The 20,327-nt window shown below is 33.4% G+C and overlaps 1 protein-coding gene across 1 annotated transcript; it reads left to right on the plus strand.

The window, feature by feature from the left end:
* The first annotated feature begins 1,568 nt into the window (after positions 1-1,568).
* Positions 1,569-8,550, plus strand: LOC128235302 (chitin synthase chs-2-like). The gene is made up of 12 exons (XM_052950116.1): positions 1,569-1,632; positions 2,703-2,915; positions 3,452-3,651; positions 4,076-4,215; positions 4,422-5,336; positions 5,562-5,754; positions 6,161-6,285; positions 6,377-6,476; positions 7,205-7,373; positions 7,824-7,892; positions 8,085-8,220; positions 8,395-8,550. The coding sequence occupies exons 6-12, from the start codon at positions 5,627-5,629 to the stop codon at positions 8,541-8,543; spliced, it is 876 nt and encodes a 291-aa protein (XP_052806076.1). The 5' UTR covers positions 1,569-1,632; positions 2,703-2,915; positions 3,452-3,651; positions 4,076-4,215; positions 4,422-5,336; positions 5,562-5,626; the 3' UTR covers positions 8,544-8,550.
* The last annotated feature ends 11,777 nt before the right edge of the window (positions 8,551-20,327 follow it).

A 20,327-nucleotide genomic window follows, 5' to 3' on the forward strand; every position in this document is an offset into this window, starting at 1 on the left:
ATCGAATCGTTTTTTAATGAAACAGTTTCGTATTTCATAAATTCCCAGTGTGTTCAGTGTCATCTTGATCTTGATCTTGATCTTGAAGTAGGCGAAAAGATTTACGTATTAAATCTCAATATCAAACAGAAAATTGCCCTTCTTGTATTCAATTCAAACGCGGTATTTGTATAAGACATTCCAAGTGTTTGTCCAATTATAACATTTGGTGCACTCAGCCAAAGTGTTATTGACTAAATACACAATCTCTGCATTTTTTGAAAGTTCTAATACAAATGACTGTCAAAGGTGCCGATGTGAAGGTTGAAATTAATTTTTAAAAATTTCCCAGATGCAGATATTTGAAAAAGTTATTTTGAAGACGTAATTAAAGCGATTCACGAAGCGAGCATTTTAATGATCATAATATAAAACCGTATACGTATGTGTGTATGTTTTACATGTTTATCTTGGTCATTTCCGGTTCTTTATTTCATTTGCACATCTACTTTAACTCCATTGTAATTATTTTTCATTTGAAGGTGAACCCGTGGATAAAGAGTACACATGTAACCGTGCTTTTTCAACTTCTGAGAAAGGTAACACATTTTCATTATTAAAAACTTATATATTCTATGTATACTAGCTTGTCAAAAATATCAACATCGATTTTTATTTAAAGTTCTAACATTGAAATATAACTTCCTTTAAATGGTTGCATAAATCTCAAGGCATTTATTCAATAGCAGAGCATGTAAATTTGTTAATCATAAAATATGACACCGAGGTCATGAACGAAGTCAATGTTATTAAGTGTAGATAAGGAAATGTGCTTAGTTGAGATCATATTGCGCTTCAAATATCAAATATTTCAAGTTTGTACGAATTTATACTGAATATTATAATAATGTTTTAAGTTTTAATCAAATCTGAAGCAATATTTGATTATCTTAATCATTTATTATATGATGGCAGGATGGTGTCAATGCTAAGAAGGGTGCTACCAAAAACAGCAGCACCCTTCTTTAACTATTTGGCTCAAGCACTTCTTACCTTCTTTGAATAAAACAATGGCTTGTCAGTTCCAAAAAATACATTTATAGATGCCATGAAAGAAAGCAAAGAAAAAGCAGCAAAATGTGTGCTTTATATATATAAAAAAAAATTATCATTGTGATGACCAAATGTTGAAATTTCTTTGGTTGCGAAGTTACTGTCATGTGTTGAAAATTCTGGAGCTTTCGTACACATGCGATATTGAGATAGCGTTTAAGGATACAAGGTGGTTGATGTGCGCACAATATTGTATTTAAGAACATATTTAAAATGCCGTAATAAAAACTTGTCAGTTAAAACGTATTTGAGAACGTCGTAAACAATGCACAATAACTAATCAATTATTTTAATTAAGATTTGATCTTTTTAAAGAGGAAGTAAACCGATATATTGAAGCTAACCAATCGAAGGTAACGAAGCCAAGTTCAGAATGCAGAACAAATTGGTCATTCAAATATTTAATGCTGACACTTCCTTGAAAAAAATCTAAAAATATTGAATTTGGAAAGCACAATGTTTTAGTATATAATAAGCGGGTATCCAAAAGATATTTCATTCACTTGCAGGACTTGGTACGGTATATTTCATGAATGATCAGTAAGTGTTCTCTTTTTAAAAGACTATATATTTGTTTTGATTAATTGATTGATTGAATTCAATTTGATTAATTGATTGATTGATCGATTGATTGATTATTTGTTTGTTTGTTTGACTGATCAATTTATTTATTTATTTATTTATTTATTTATTTATTTATTTATTTATTTATTTATTTATTTATTTATTTATTTATTTATTTATTATTGATTGACTGATTCATTCATTGATTTATTGATTGATATAATGAGTCAATTTATTCAATTTATCCATTAAGTTACTTTATCATTTACTATTTCTTAATTTCAATATTTCTTTGTTCGTAGAGTGGTGCCTTTAATTATGTATGTAATTACGTCAAGGCGAATAGTAGGACTTTAGTGGAGTAATTTTTTTTACTTAATAAAAAGCTATTGCATAAGTTTAAGATATGCAAACAGTTCTACGTGGTTAAATCAGATTCGATTTTTTCTGATTAATCAAAGCGATTCAAAGCTAATTAACGTTTATTAAACTGTTAAAATAGCATTTTTAACGTTACATATTAACACTCTTTCTTTTATTTTACTAAAACAAAATCATTTTGTCAATAATTGCCCAATTCATTTTCGATTAAATGTCTGACAATAAAATAATTAGTAAATGAAAATGACAAAACTCATAAATAATGTAAATAAGCTGTATTTATGGACTTATTATAAACAGTGTATTTTAGAGGACTTGAACGAACGGAATGGAAGTGAAAATCACATGTTTAGTGAGAAATAAATAATAAATGGCATTTTATAACTATATACTTGTTTTAAAGTGAAAAAAAGGATAAATGGTCATGTTCACAATCTGGACTTTCATTTCTGATATACGAACAGGTTATGTATTTAAGGCGATATATGTTATACAAGCCTTAATAAAATGTCTATTCTGTTCTCTTCTGATTGATGTTATAATGTCTTAAACATAAAGCCCCCCACTAATGATTATATGTTTGATTGAAGTAAAAATATGGACATGGACTAGATGAAATAATTCAAAAAAAAACAATTAAACAAGATGCTTTTGACTAAATTTAGAATCCGAGAGATGCAAACTCAGCAACGAATGGGGGAGGCTCCTTCCGGTCAATCGCGTCAGACCGGTCAGCGGCAGCCCCCTTCTGGTCGGTCGACGCCGCGGAGCACGCTGAGAAAGAGTGGCGATGAGGGAAGTCCGCTCCCCGAAAGCGCTTGTGTTAACATAGGCCCTAAAGTAGAAAAAGATGACTTGCAGGGGATATCAGAAATACGGTAATACATTTGCTTTCATTCTGTTATTGCATTTAGTTCCTCATATTGGAATACCATATATAAACGTGTCATGGCAACCAAAAGGGAGAATACAATAACCTAAGCTTAGTGATAAAAGGTGTTTGTTTTTGAGCTCTCATTATCTTAAAGTGACACTCTTATTTAAAATCAATACATACACATGTATAACACACATCAATATTGACTGATAAACCTTTTACTATTTACTAAATAAGGCATTTTAGGAAAAAAATAATTACTGGTAACAAGATTGTTACCGTGTATTTAATAGCAGTAAGCGGAAAAAATATTAAATGATTGGTGAATGCTAAAAGATTTACTGTGATCTACTATAGAGTCTATAGTCTCATAAGGTAGAAATACCGTGTTTTATGATAATTTTCTGAAATTAAACTCGGTATCCTTCATAAGAACCATTGTTTTCGACATTTATTCATCCGTTTTTTAGTATTAAAACAATACCATTAATTGTGGTAAATCTTATCTGTGAGTGACAGTACATCTTTAATTTTTAGGAATCTTCCAAAAGAAACTAAGAAAAAGGAAAACAAGTCCTCCGTCTTCGATGTCATATTTTTTAAAAATGTGCAGAGTTGTGCTCTTTATTGTTTTGACGCTATTGCTGCTTTCGTGCGGCATACTGCACAAGCTTTACTTCTTGACCCTTCTGAATAATCTCTCTGAGAAACTGCATGCTCCAGTCCATAGCGATTTGGTATGATTTTAAATTCAAGCAGTTAAGGCTTATATAACATTAAAAAATTAACATAATCATATTAACAAAATTAAGATAAGCTACTTGAAATATGTGTTTGGTAAAGGAAATTGTTCGAAACTAGTAATTAAGGACTCATGTATGTTATTTCAAAACATATATTCATAAATTGTCCATAATGGTTATACATGATTTCATCGTAAATGTACGTCCTGAAATCCCTATTTTACACTGCAGGACTGTGTAAAAAGAATTAATGTATGTTAGTCCACTTTAATTCACGAGCCAACTTAGGTTAAATAATTCTTTTATTTTCTAAGTAATATTATAAACCAACGACTACCTGCATTTAGTTCAGATTCATTTGCAAAAGATGCTAAAAATAAGTAATCAAATCCTTGTTATAAGTTCAATTTCTTTTTAGTCGAAAGTTGAAAACAAGAAAAGTCAAGCAATTTCAATTCTCGTGTGCATTGCATTTGTTGAATTCTGCACATCTCTTGTTACTCTTTGGAGAGTTGTTTTCCAAGATCAGAAGACTAATTGGACAGACAACACTTAGTGGTATGTCTTTCCTAAATCGATTGTTTTTGTTGTATATGAATTAAATGTTTTAATGAAAAGATAATTATGACGCTCGTATTAATAATATGTTCGAGTTTAATATACATACTAGTTCATATAATGTATGTAAATTGACTTAACTTATCAACATATGCAGTTTAAGTCAATGGAGATAAAGCCCTGGTACATTTGTATGACCATTTCAGACAGCTATCCAGCAGGCCGTGAGCACTATTGGAGAGGTATATTTGATCATCTATGCCCTTCCATTACTGGGCAGTTTGAGGACATGTTTAGTTGTAACAGTTCTACCACTTATGTCAAGCATATGCAAGTTCGTGAGCACAATTGGTCGGCTCAGGGTCAAGCGATGTATTAGAAAAGGTTCTTTACTCAAACTTTGTGTAGCGGGTTTCCCGGTTTTGGCACTGGCAGGGAGTGTTTTCTTATTCATGAATGGGCTAATACCATTTGACAGAGACTTGCACCTAAAATGGGCGTTACCAACTCTTTAAATGTGTAAGTCAGTATGCTATTTGGATAATTTTCTTTGCTGAAGAAGAACTGCAAATGTTCCAAAACAAACAACAGGTGAACCAGATTCCCATTCGGAGACAAGTGAATCTAAAATAGAAGAAAAACAGTACAAGACAGAACATAAACAAGAATTTATTCAATTAACTGTTCGTTGGTTAATATGTTTATTGTTTATCATTTCGATAGTGTTGAATTTAAATATAAAACTAATAGGAATAGTCGACAAACAGAAAAATTCTGAATCATCTCTGACAAACGAGAACATCGAATCTTTAGCGTACAATTCAACAACAAATTCCACACTCGTACCACAACAGGAGAATGGAAATGTGACATTAGATTCTACGAATGCTTTTTACCCAACAATTTTCAAACAATTGATGGAGTTGCTGTTGTTAGTCTTTCGTGCAATAACTTTCCTGAGAGTTTCGAGCACATGGCCGGAATAAGCCTGACATGTTTTATATCTGAAACAATGAAATTGAGTTTTTCATCGCTTGTTGGGCTTTGGCTTGGATTGCTGTTATCACCTTAACGTGGTACATTTGGGTTCCTCGGGTCGAGGGAATGGCAAAACTGGAGAGGTAAGATTTTGTTATATTACTATTCTACAGACGCATGTAAGAAGATTGTGAGTATCAATATGATATATTTACATCTAAAGTTGTCCTTTTCTCAGTCGAATTATGTTCACGGTAATAAAACATATTTCTTAAATGTTTATTAAAGATTACACGCAAATCAACACATATAAACTTTTAAAGTTTGAATATGTTAATGACAACGTCGAATTTTACGTTTCATTTCAGGTTGTTTTCCGGCAGTTTTTACCATTTCTTCTTCCCTGATTTGAATATGTTCCTTCAAAGGAGAAATGACCATCAAATTGGAGCAACACACAAACAATGTACAATCGAGTGACGTTCCAAAAGTTATTATCTGCGTAACAATGTGGCACGAAACATGCCAAGAAATGTGTCAGCTTCTAAAGTCTATTTGCAGGTTTGATAACTTTAACCTGCCCTTTTCATTTGATTTTGCCGTGCTTATTGTCGCTGGAAATTGAAATGTTTCTTTAATCAGATATCGTTTCAAAAGTAACGAAGCATGCTGCATAATTTTTATTTTGAGAAAGTCAAGATATCTCGTTTCGCTTTTTCCAGTATTTTATTCATGTTTTGAGAACAACGTTTAAAGTTATAGAATTCGATCAAAATTTTGGAGTAATGTTATTTTGAAATATAATTTTTGACCATTTATACACCTTTTATCAACTAATGGCTTACCGTTACGAGTCCAGAGGTCTTTATTTATAAACTGCCTGATTATTCAATACCAGATTTGATGCATGCACTGTTATTGAGTAGCATAAAAATTCAATCTATTTTTCTATTGACGCATTTTTCAGATTAGATCTGCATTTATCAATTCGAGAGGAAGCTGACACTGTAGGAGAGGACGGAATCGGGACAGAAGACGGAAAACAAAACGCTGAAAAGAAAACACAAGACCCTGATAAAATTCAAATTGAGGGTAAGTATATTCCATAAAGTCTTCAATGAATCCGTTTATTTGTTATTGTTTCATGTAAATGATATTCAATGAAAACTTTTTGTTATTTCAGTTCAAATAGTATTTGAAGATGCATTTTGCTCAACAAAAAACGGTCGTGAGGTTAATGAATATCTGCTCCAGTTTATGTCATGTTTGCAAAAGGCTGTTGGGTATGTAGTTAGCATTACTTGCGTGTTTTAAATTAAACGGACTGTACACCAGATTGGCACCAACAAAAGTTTTCCGTAACGAATCTCAGGACAATTATTTAATAAAATGTTATACTCTTTGATATCATAATTATAAAAAAAAAATACCAAAATGTAAAAGAAAAACCGAGTCGGCGACCGGTTCGAACCGGTGTCGCCAAATTGCAGTCCAGCGTTGTATCCACTGTGCAACGAAGGCTTACCCTAACCCGTTGGAATATGTAAGGTATATACCTAACTTGGTTATATCACGTTATAACATCGACTAGCCAATTACGCATCAGGAATGAATTATACTAATTAGACATACCTTTTAATCATTTTTAATAGACACATACGAAAAAAACTGCAATTTTTTTAATTAATTGTAAACTATGTGGTACTTCAGTTAGTAAGTTTCAATGCATTGTACACATCCTTACCAAGTTTATGTCAGTTTTCGACAATTTTCTCTTTTCTCGTTTTTTATCATACGGAGTACAGCCCCTTTAAGAAGTGGGTTTTTTGTTGACATATTTTCAGTAAATATGCTTGTTAGTTTTCAAACATATAAGATGCTGAAAGTAATGCCGGTTATATTTGTTTGCATCTTCCATTAACGAAATTTAGCGTTGCGGCTTCCGATTACCTTTAGCAAGCGTATCACAACGTAGAAAATTATTTCGTATAAATCATATTTCTACGAGCAGATCCGTGTTGAAAGTCAAGGAGCTCGTGAAGTGGAATAAAACATTCCAAAGGAAAGTGGTTCAGACCCCTTATGGTGGACAATTCGTTCTACAACTCCCAGGCGGTACACAAATGACGGTGCATTTGAAGGATAAGAAAAAGATAAGGGCCCGAAAACGATGGTCGCAGGTAACAACCGTCATTTCCGACATGAGTTGTAAACAATTTATTTACATCGATCATAAGTGCATGTGTCCGTGTGCTTGTGCGTGTATTTTTGAACATACAAGAGTGGGTGCGGTAGCGTTGTGTTGTTTACGTCTGGTTTGGACGTTTATTTTGCATTTGTTATTGAATCGTTGTGTCACGTTACGAGAGAATGAGCAGTTTATGGCTACCTGGCTTTACTATCAATTGGAATTGTCTTGTCCCTGTAGTTTCCAATGTAGTAATAGCTTAATTGTAATAGTAATTGTGTCAGGCTGTTTCAACAAGTATAATAACCTTCATATCTATCATCTATCATACGCATTCAAACATTTTAGTTGGAAAACATATAAGAACAATTTACCAGTCTTTTTTCTGAGTTGTTTTCTCTTGTATTTAATTTCCATTTAACGTTTTCTTGTTTCATTACAGGTGATGTATATGTACTATTGTTTGTTGTACAAAATGGGAAAGACCTATCCAGATACAATTAAAGACGAGGCAAGCCTTTTTTTGTTTATCCTTTAAACCGTTTGGGGTTTTATTTATAAAAAAAAGATCAAAGAAAACTTAGTCAATCATGACATTCACCTATTAAATAGGGTGCAATATTGTGTGACCTTTAAAATCAACGGTATTTTTTTTTAATTCAATTTGCGACGTAATTTATGATAACTCTTATTCGTTAAACAGCTGAAAAAGACATTCATTCTAACCCTTGACGATGATGTAGACTTTGAACCGAAGTCAGTTCTACGAATGATGGATCGAATGAAGATGAACAACCGTGTCGAAGCAGTTTGTGGCAGGATTCACCCAATAGGATCATGTACTTAACAACTATTGACATATTACAACTTCATTGATTAGTACATAACATTTAGTTTAAAAATGCAATTCAAAACGCTGCCTTAATTTTATTGTATGTGTATAGCTTATTTTACAGAAGTTTTCTGCGTAACATTTTATGTCTTTATTCACATTCAATAATTATTCACTTCAGGTCCAATGGTGTGGTACCAACAATTCGAATATGCAGTCGGCCACTGGCTTCAAAAGGCATGCGAACATATCTTCGGTTCTGTGCTATGTTGCCCTGGATGCTTTTCTATCTTTCGAGCTTCTGCCCTAGTTGACGATAACGTACACTAAAGAGCCAGAGGAGGGAAAACACCTTGTGCAGTTTGAACAAGGCGAGGATAGGTGGCTTTGTACTCTTCTCATTAAACGAGGATACAAGATAGACTACTCTGCAGCCGCAGATGCAAAAACTTTTGCGCCAGAAAACTTTTGGGATTTTTTGTACAACGACGGCGCTGGTCACCATCAACAATGGCAAATATGATTGACTTGGTCCTTTGTTGGAAACAAATAGTCCAAAACAACAGAGAAATCAACCATTTCTTTATGCTTTATCAATTAGTACTGGATGTAACAAGTGTATTAGCTCCTGGAACTGTCCTTGTTATGATAGCAGGGTCATTTAGTTCAGTATTAAGTTTGAAGCCATGGAATGCATTTTTCGTAGCCGTGACTCCGGTAGTTTTGTTCGCAGTGTTATACCTGACAGTAACTCAGAAAAAGCAACTCCTTGTGGCCGCAATACTAAGCACAGCATATACGTTTGTAATGGTTATTGTGATGATTTTAAACATTGTGAGCGAGACAGTTCTTTCTCCAAGCGTGATTTTCCTTATATTTGTAGGAGCAGTATTTTTAATATCGGCCTTGCTTCACCCTCAAGAATTCACATGTCTCCTTCCTGGCTTACTATATTACGTTTCTGTGCCTTCTACATTTATTTTTATGACTGTTTTTTATATGTGCAATTTACATGACATTAGTTGGGGAACTCGAGAATTCAAATCTCCATTATCCCAATCGGAAGGAGAGAGTACAAATAAGAAATCGTTTATGCGTTTGCTTCTCACTCTTGTTCAACATTACCTGCAAACAAAACTCGCTGAAATCAACTCCAATGGTTCAATTTTAGAACGCATTGAAAGACAACAAAGCGAACAACACGTGGAAATGACAAATCATGAAGACGATTGCTACTGGATAGGAGCACAATTAACAGACTCAAAACATAAGTTTAAAAAATATTTACTCAGCAAAGATGAGAACACATTTTGGACATATACAATTCAAAAATATTTGAAGCCACTTGAAAACAATAAGAAACTCCAAGAAAAATTTAATCGTGAATTAATTTCGTTGAGGAACAACTGTGTGTACGGTTTCTTTATGTTGAACTTTATGCTAGCATTAGCACTGTTGCAATTACAAGTAAGCAAAGAAAGTTTAAATGGGTTTTATATCGCGGGGAAATATGAACCATTATCAGTAACTTTCCTGTCTATTTTTGCAATTTTACTTTTGACCCAATTCATTTTTATGCTTTCCCATCGATGGAGAACTTTCTGCCATTTTATTTCGAGCACCAAGGTCTTTGAGTGCTTCTGTTCAAGACGAAAAAAGACTAAAGCGCAAGAATTTCAAGAACACTTGAAGGAGATTGAGCATGATTTGGAGGAAGATGAAGAAGCAGATGATCCCCCGCTTAATAATATGAATGAGCCTGATGTTGATTATGACGAATTTGATTGCGAAACTATTTCTGATACGGCATCTTTTTCACCAAGTAAACCAAACGCAAGAACATTCAATATTTACCGTCACAGGATACAGACTGTGCGCAATAAAAAAACTACATAGACAGCCGATTGATGAATGTTTGTATCATCTTGACCATGGTCGTGTTGATGGATCTTTTTTACGACCTGGAGTTAAATACCCTAGCAACATTTTTCATGACGACAGAAGAGGTGGTGAGCTGAAAGAGTGATAATGAAGTCCGCTTTAAAGTAACATAATACAGTCAACTGATACTATCTTTGTAATGTTCCATGTTTTTAATTGTACACGTGTTTGTTAAGAAATACATTTAATCGTATTTAAAAATTAAATAAGTGGTTTTATGGCCGAGTATTGTCTGTTGTACCGACCGTACATATGTCATAAAAGAAATGTGTTAAACGGATAATAGGAAAATAAAATATTTTAATTGACTTTTTAATTATTGTATAATTGTTAATACATGACTGTATTAAAGGATTGAAATTCATTTCGGGGGCATTCATACAAACACGCTTCACGGGAAATGCCATTTCGATCGGTATATTCAAGATCGCATGTATGCCCCCAAAATGAATTTCAAGCCTTATATTTACAATATTTGTTTTCTGCATACTTATTAAAATCCATTTTTTTCTCGAAACCTTTAAAGCATTTATTTTTTGCATACGAATGAGAACCACGCGTCACTGTAAAAATGAATAGAACATTGAAGTACCGCCCCTTTTTAACAGCATCACTACAATGTAATTTTATCATAACGCAGAACATAGTTCTGTTTTATTGTGTCGTACTTTTATCTTTATTTTATATTTAAAATGTTAAAAAAGAAACGGCCCGACATGATTCATTTGATGACAGCTTATAACTATTTGTTTTAAAGAATTTTGACATGCTCTAGTTTTTACCAAAAGTCGACAAGTCAATGTGTACTCCCACAAAGAAAAGAAAATAGAAATGAGATTAAAGTAAAACGAATTCATGCCATTGAAGTAAAACAATGCGTATTGTATTGTGATAGTATGCGTTACCTTATTAAAATTCAATAAAGTCGCACTGTTCGTCTTTTGTAAGTAAACTACATAAGGGTAAATAAAAAAAAAACTTTACCACCATTCCCCTTTCATTTGTATTCCTGTCTTCTTCAACCTTCACCACGATGCGTGAACATACTCTCAAATTAAATATAGTTTTTAGAGTAAATCAAGTTAATAAAAAGCAAACAACATAGTGCTGCCAATTTGTTTTTCCATCATTTCCATTCTTTGCCTGAAAAAAGCACAAGAAGCATACCTGAATGTGTTCTGTACGAATCACTGGCACTCTTTCCTTCCATATTTTCATTTCACAATTGATTTTAATAATAATGAACTCGTATCAAGTAGAACTAATCTCTTTCCTTAAATAAACAAAAACATTTTAATATTGATGTAACAAATTTGACATGTATTTGTTACATCAATATTACAATGTTTTTGTTTATTTAAGAAAAGAGATTAGTTCTACTTGAAAACTGCTCAAAATGTAAAGACATACAAATTCACCGCGACATTTGTATTGTTTTTAATGTCAACATTTGGATCACCTCGGCCATCCCATCTAAAACACCTTGGATAATACATCCAAGGTCTTTTAGATGGGATGGCCGAGGTGATCCAAATGTCCAAAGCATATAAATTATGCGCAATTCCTGATTAAGTTTGAAAGGCCTGTATATGTTATTAGTAACAGCTTTATCTAGGCTAAGGAGCGCGTGAAATTTGATCTGCTGAGGGACGAATTATATAATGAAATTTAGCATGTAGCCCACCTAGATGTAGCCTGTGAAACAGGCGAACCCAGTGTCCCTTAGGTGTCAAACCGGATGGAGATGACCACCGAACCTGAACAGCTGGTACATGAATTAGGGAACATGAGACATAGGCAATATTCCGCGAGAATCGGCCCTGCGAGAAGACACCTATTGGCCCTTAAGTTGGAAGAGCGTCACCGGCCAAGCCTCTTAGAGTTGGTCATACTAATGTTATTTACGGGGGACTGGATTCACTTACTCAATCCAGCGTAAAGCTCACATCTTTGCAAACCCACGAGTTCCGACAGTTCGACAGCCAGGAGTGACGACATACTTGTGTAGAACGAGGGGGTACTTTCAAGCTCAACAGACCACATATATCAAATTATATACTGAGTTCAATGCACTCTCTCCAAACACGCCATTAATGACGCCATCACCTAGGCTGCCAATACCAAGGAGTCTTAAAGGGACGGACCGGTTGTGAGCGGACCTAGCGAGGAGACGGCCACCTAGACGATATGCAGGAATAAAAAGGGTAACACAGGCGGTAGTGGGAACGCCTGGCGCGATGCAAACAACTCCGGAAGAGGATAATAGAATATAACGAAAGGTACGCACATATATAGATCAATTGAAGTGGAGGCCACAGAGAAACATCAAATACTAAACAGTTTTCATGGTGAAACAAAAGTCTACTGACCCCACCAATGATTGGATACATAAGAAGAAAATATTAAGTGAAAGATTAAATTTGATAGTGACTAACAATTTAAAAGTGTTCAACTAGTTTAAAGTGTTATTCAATTTTACTTGGTATTGTTAATCTTAAGTGAATTTAATAACAGAAGGGCTAGCCTAGTGTCCAGCATGTTTTTGCAAATAATTTAACCATTGAGAAAGGCATTTTGAATGGTATTGATGTCTGGATTTAACATTATTTTCACATAACGTGTACTGATCTCAAACCTGTTGTTTTAGGGCACACAGCGAAATGAGGTGATTCTTGATTGCAATTTAAGTCAACATATTTCCTTAATAGTTTCGCCATTTTACTTTGAATCGTGGATAACTTCTCTATAGATTTTGACCTTTCTCCTTATACATTTCTCGAAAAATGTATAAGGCGGCATTGATATTGCGTTTATTACAGAATGCCTTAATAAGAAGGTGATAATGCTATTTAGTTGATAATTCATAATTCACCTTGTTTGTTATAATAATATATTGTAATAATCTTCTGTTTGATGTTTTCCAACTTTGGAAATTTCACGATCTTTGTCGATTCGTACGCCATCTTGAATACACACCATGACTGTCAACCAATCGGGTCATTTGACGAAATCTGAGTGATATTGTGCCGGGTCATTTTGGGTCAGGTAGAATGACCATTATCGGGATATTTAACTATTTGAGCAAAAAACAACGTGAAATAATTGTTTCGGGACAGTGACATTGTGACCAATGCCTGCTTAGTATACATTACAATGAAACGTAACAAAACAGAAGGATAAGTCCAGCCTGATTATTGAATAAATCACTTGCAGGCACTCAATTAACAGGCAGCGGATTTATACTGAATTGACATCCTTATACAGATTAATCTTTAAGTTATTCATTTACCATATATTTATTCCATGGGAAACATACCTACATTACTGTATTACTGTGTCATGCTTTGCCACCGCAATTATTGAATTACGCGTTTTGCTTTTGACGGTGCCGCCGACTACTTTATATGTATCATTGCATCATTGTGTCATATATACATATATGACCGATACAGACACTACCTATACGATTTTATGATATATATATATTTAAATATTGCCGTAATTCAAAAATATTATGAATATAAACTTGATACACTTATTAATGACACATATTGAAAATACAAAACTTCTATCGCTCTAATATGGATATTTCATGAGTTTTGCGCCAGTCATCAACTGTAAAAACAGGCGAGCGTTCATGTGATTCTGTTACTTTCATTTTATTCAATTTGATCCTTGTATATGCAGAAGAATGATTACATCCATCAGATATATGTTGATCTTATTACACTAGTACTTATAAATAGTACCTAGAATATATAAATAACAGTAAGCGAAGAAAGGAAGGATAGGTCTAGAAGATGATAACGGTCAATGACGAGTCACTGTAGCGCCACATCGCCAGTGCAACGTATTCTCACTGATATAATTTCTGGAACTAGGTTGGTATTCAATGCAGGTCTTAATTGAATCTAAGAAAGATGTAGTTAATGTGTTGCATGATATAAATAAAAACTTATACAGTGAATGATGTCAATCATGTATGACTGACTTAAGTACAATATGTTTTATGTGACATCGTTTGTTTTAGTCCCGAAACAAAAGGTGGGTGACTCTTGTTATGTAGGCTTCTTCAAATCGCTGATATAACATTGTTATTTCGCATTGAACAATGCATTTAAAGAAATGATATTAATAAAGTGATTAGACTTTTTCAATGATATACCAGTGATCAGACAATCCATTCCTTGGGGTTGGGGTTGTGTGGGTTTTTTTTCAAAATGATGCCGAAATCATATTGACAAGATAGTTCTGGATTTTTCATTCACAATCCAAATATTTCAACTTTTGGCGCTGTAACCTTGTCAAAAAAGCCCAGAAATTATCCTCTTTTAAAAAGATGTTATTAATTGCAATAACAATAGTGAGGCATTTAAGAATCGGTTAACACGTCAATAGCTTTACATGTTATGATGAGAGTAATGTTTGCAAATATATGTAACTCCCTATATCGGACAACCTATACAGAGCAAAACTATAGGGAGCCTAAGGGAAATCACTAAAACTTTAACTCTAAATATTCAGTCTCGTAACAATACAGACAGAAGGTATGTGTCAAAGTGAAAAGTTACATTTAATAAATACTTCTAGATGTACGCAATTATGTGTACTCTTCAAAGTGTACTTATTTTGTTTTAGGTTAGAGTTACTACACCAGACGTTTTTGTATACATCATTAACGAAACTATCACTTTCGAATTAGTGTTACTAAATAGCTGAACACTCACTTATGTAACAGTAATTCTATGTAAAAGGTATCTCATACATGTTTGTTAAACGAGTAAATATTCATAACTAACTTTGCAATACAAAACGTTACATGATGAACGGATAGATCACAATACCCATGTTATGCTTAGGACGCATACATGTCAAGTGATCTAACTAAAAATGCATTGTAAACATATATACTAATTTTTCTTTTTAGGTCTTTTTTATCAGATGTTATTAATTGCATAAACTTTTGCATGTTTGGTCTACGTCTATAAAATAGTGGTATACATTCATGTCTTATATCAGAGTATAGGCCACATTCCAGAACAAAATGATATTCGTCTTCTAAGACTTGACATGTGTTACATTTCCTCTCTTCAACGGGTATAGGATTGGGCTTCGCCCATCTTCCACTCTCGATCATAAGTTTATGTGCAGATACACGTAACCTTTATAAACTAAATCGAAACTTTTTAATACTGCATGAGATTAAGTAAGGTTGGATGTAAACATGCTATAATGTTATAAAACAATGCTCTACTAGAGACTTCTAATCTTCCGTTCCAGTTTTGGATAAAATTATCATCAAGTCAAGAGGGGATGATCGAATATAATCGAAAGCCGAACATCTGCTATTATCGATTATGATCACCCTCGATCGTTTTTTTACTTAAAAACATACACTACATGTCGAGGGGTGAAATGCAAAAAGGTTCTAAGTGACATTAAATAAAGAAGAAGACAAAACCTTTTCGCTTTCACCCCTCGATGTGGAAATAGCATTTGTTAAGCCATGTTATGACATGAATTTATTCTTAATGCGTAAGCAAGGCTCGTTCTCTATGCTCATACCGCCCATTCTTAAGCATTAAGAATTTACTTCATGTCATATAACTATTACATGGCTTAATCGTGTTTGATATGCTTACTCCGCCCATTCATAATCATTAAGACATTACTTCAGGTCACATAACTGACTTAGAATACAACCTCATTGGCTGAAACATTGTCAACCTCAAACCTGACGCAGCGAGTGTGTTTCGAGTGGGTGTCAGTAGGCAGACCTTTAAACACGCGCGAAGGTTGACATTCTTAATGTTAAGGTATACTTCTTTATAATTGCATATCTGCAATTTCATCGGCTAAAAATGTAGCTTGTATTGTAGTGTTTATAAGCTATAGATAGCTTAATGATCTATGATCATCTGATAAATAATGTTCTGTTGTGTTTTTTTCATCATATATCATAATTAGTATTATGAATGTACAAACTTATTTAAATAATGTGTTTGCTATTCAACATGTTATATCTTTATGTCCGTATCTAGTATAAAAATACAATTTCGATCCTATCTGATTCGATTAGAGTAATTGTTTGATAATGTCAAATCCGGCGTCAGCACATTCCAAGAGTTGGAGTGCATTCGTTGCATAAAGTCCAAGACATATCCGTAAAACGGAAGGAAATCGGTGTTTATACGTTCATTATATTGACCGAGGAAGTTTCTCTCAACAGGTAAACACCATGGCCGAATCCCCACAAATAACTGCTTTCTCATCAAGCGATTTTAAAAAAGAACAAACACGGATTTTCCTGGTAATAAATTTCAAGTGAAAGTTATTATCAAAGCAATATCAGACAGATTTATGATAGTAAAATGTGATAAGATCTTATCTAGACATTTAGGTGAAATCTACGTTTCAGATTTCTTTTGGAAAGGTTTATTTGTAGATGACGATAAATCATTTTTCAGCCTAGGCGTATTTTAACAATACAAATTTATAAGGAATGGAAATGCTACAAGTTTATCACTTAATCGTTCTTGTTTAAAAAAACAACACGCCTAAACCTAATGGCACTTTATTCGTGTGCAAGTGCCCATGCATTATCATTTAAATCGACAATAAAATTGACAATATCTTTTCCACCGGTTGCGCAATCATTTAATATATTAAATATATTATTTATATACATATAAATTAGCAGCTGCACATCTTATCAATACTGTTTTGTACAGGATGTAAAAGAACTGATGACTTTCTATTGTAAATGACAAATAAATTAAATGTTCTGAATATATTTAAATATTTACATATTAAATGAATCGTGTTTAAACTTTTGGGGGTTGAATGTTATTTACAACTGAAATGTTATACTTAATACTGCTTGAGTAAACAATTTTCTTCGCCCAATTTATAGGCATATACTTGTTTCATTGTCCGTCCGTCCGCTCCCTATTTGTGTCCGATCCATATCTCCTCGACCGATGTGAGGATTTTAAAACAAAATAACAAATGTTCTCCACTTCAAGCCGGCATGCAGAACTACGTGCCGAGTGCATGCTGCAGATACATACCTTCAACGACATGGAAGAACCCATTTGAGTTCGAACAATTCAATGGCGATTGACAATCCTTTAGATCATCAGTACGTTGTTGCCGAAGATCAAATTGGCAACACAATTACTTCATTTTTATCTTGGTAGTTTTCTTGCATAAAATCAGCTGTGTAATGTAAAGTCAATTATTTTAAAATTTGGCTGTTAGTATTTCAATGTCATTGTTATTATATTTTGTATGGCTTAAAGCTTAATAGAATGCATTTGTTAAAAAAATCCAGCACTAGACTATGAACTATTTATAGCATGGTAATGAATAATTCATGGAATGATTATTTTCAAACAAAGAATTCTTTTTCACTAGTTGTTGCATGTTTTGTTTACTATTTATTTCATTCATAGATTTGCTAAGACATGACAATCAGTTATATAGGTTTTCTCGCATATTACAAATACTCCAATATCAAGCAAGAAGACTTGAATGTTGTAATAATTTAATTATGCAATTGCTGTATTGCTATGCCAACATAGCGGGAATCGGTTCGCTACTGAACAGACATATTTTCAAAGAAAAAGGCCAAATGTACGTCGTATGTGTTACACTGCCTGCCTAGATCTTTATGTAAAGACCACCTATAACCAGCGAAGAAACTAAACGCTCATTCAAACACTGGTAAAAGACCGAAGGCGGGACGCTGTAAGCTATGTTTCTTTTAAAAGAGAAGAATTGGAAATGGTTTTCTTTTTCAAAGGTCTTCATTCGAAGAATGCCTTCCGACGAAGCATTAATGGCGCAATTTATCACGTGGTATACACTCACTGATACAAAAGTAAAAGTAGTAGTGGAGTGTGGCAACAAGAGAAAACTAAATAAGTCTTTATCTATAAAGAAATAAAGTATGGGCTTGGTTTGTAATGGTTTTACCTTGTAAGTAAATAAGTGACAAAAAAAATAAAAATAAGAAAAATGTATTATATACCAGCTCAATTTTTAAAATTTTCGGCATAGAAAAGGATCGAAATATTTAAAATAGTTAGTGCTAAATGTTCAAAGTACGTTGAATTATAAGTTATCGCACTTTCATATCAGCTAGCTAGCACAATTTTATCTCGCGTGTTAAGAATAAAATCTTCAAACTTGAACTGGTACAATTCAAATGTTTTTGACAGTCTTGCAATAATTGTTCGAAAGGCACTCAGCTTACTTTATGTTTCCCCTAATTGACTGCAACATTATATCGCATATACGTGTGTTTGTTGTATTTTTCAATATAAACCAATTCGCAATTCTGAATTGCCGTATTTTAAGTATTTTATCAAAAGTTTTTGAAAAGGGGTAGTCTACAAGTAGAATATTATTTTAAAGATAATTCTTTTAATAACTTCCATTCAGGTTTTAGGAGTGGGTTCTTCACTGAATCATGTTTGATCCACTTAACTGATTTTATTAAATTGGAAATGGCCAAGGGTAATTTGATAGGCATGGTTCTCTTAGATCTTCAGAAGACATTCGATACTGTTGACCATACCATTCTGCTCATGAAACTTCAACCATCAGGTCAGGGTGATGACATACTGAGATGGTTTAAATCCTACCTTTCATTTAGACAGCAGCTTGTAGATGTCTCTGGTGTACAGTCTGCAACTGCCCCTATAAACACGTGGTGTCCCCCAAGGGTCCATACTTGGACCAATTTTGTTTTTAATCTATGTCAATGATATGCCTGCAGTGGCACAAAACAAACTTTTGCTGTATGCAGATGATTCTGGCGTACTTGTATCTGGTAAGAATAAGTCTGATATTGAGAAGATTTTAACTGATGATTTAAATATTGCATTCAATGGCTAGTAGATAAGAAGTTGTCACTGCATTTAGGAAAGACCGAGCCAATTTTGTTTTGATCGAAGTGTTAGCTCAAATCTAACTATAACCTCAATGTTACATGTAAATGATACAGTTACAGAATCCACTACATCTGTCAAAAACCTTGGGGCTACCTTGGATCAGAATTTGTATTTTTATGAAATGGCACATAACAGTTATAAAGAAGGCCAATTCCAGGTTAAAATTCCTGTACCGTAAACAGGATTATTTGACTCAACATACAAAGAAATTCCCAGAAATTATTATTACGCTTGTTCCATATGGTAGTATGGCCTTACTCAGGTCTTACAAAAATAAACTACAAACTACACAACATAAGATAATTAGATTTGCACTCAATCTTGACTGTAGATCTCACATTGGTTCCATGTTATATGGGATAACATTTAACATTCCAAAACAAAATTCACTCCTATAGTACAAGAATTAGAGAAAAAGGTGCCTTTGCTGTTCCAAAGGGTTTGGATTAAAGTCATTCTGTTATTATCATTAAATGTTGTGTGTAGGTTATTTTTTATTAAAAAAATATTATACAAGTAAAGCGATGGAGGATTTAAAATTGTGGTTTTGTTTTCAGACCATTTCCCTCAGTGCATAATTGTATTTAATCTTTTTATGTAACTCTTTTATTTAATTTTATAAAATGTGCATAAATTAAATTGTGATATTTTTCTAAACTCTGTGATATGATTTGAGTCTAAGTTATACTTGTGATAAAATGCAAACAATCCACTTACTGTGATACTAATTTAAAGCGATAGGATTATATACATGTGTGGTCTTAATTGTACTTATTTAAGTTAAAAATGCCTCTCCATTTCATGCCACCGACATTAAGGACCTCAATGGAAATAAGGGTTCTCTGTGACATGATCTATCTATATAAAATCGTCCTAAAATATCCTAGGGGCAAATTTGCCAGCGTGAGTTAATTTGCCCGCGGGGCCAAATTTGCACCCTTGGAAAAGGTTGGGCATATTAACGCAATATTATTACACCACCTGAACAGATCTGTTAAATAGCGATGTGAATGCGTATCAACAAATAATTTAGATAATTAGACAGGAATTTCAATTAAACAGATCAAAATGATTGATATCTAAATTGTATTTTAGACAGAAAACTTTTATTTAATGTGTACTTAGACATTGCGTAGAAGTGAAAGTAAATCGACCATGTAATTGTCATTACTAATGATGTAGTCTATGGTTCAATTTGTTAAGGTTTAATTCAGTG

This window comes from Mya arenaria, chromosome 5 (genome assembly GCF_026914265.1).
Source record: "Mya arenaria isolate MELC-2E11 chromosome 5, ASM2691426v1".
NCBI lineage: Eukaryota > Metazoa > Mollusca > Bivalvia > Myida > Myidae > Mya > Mya arenaria.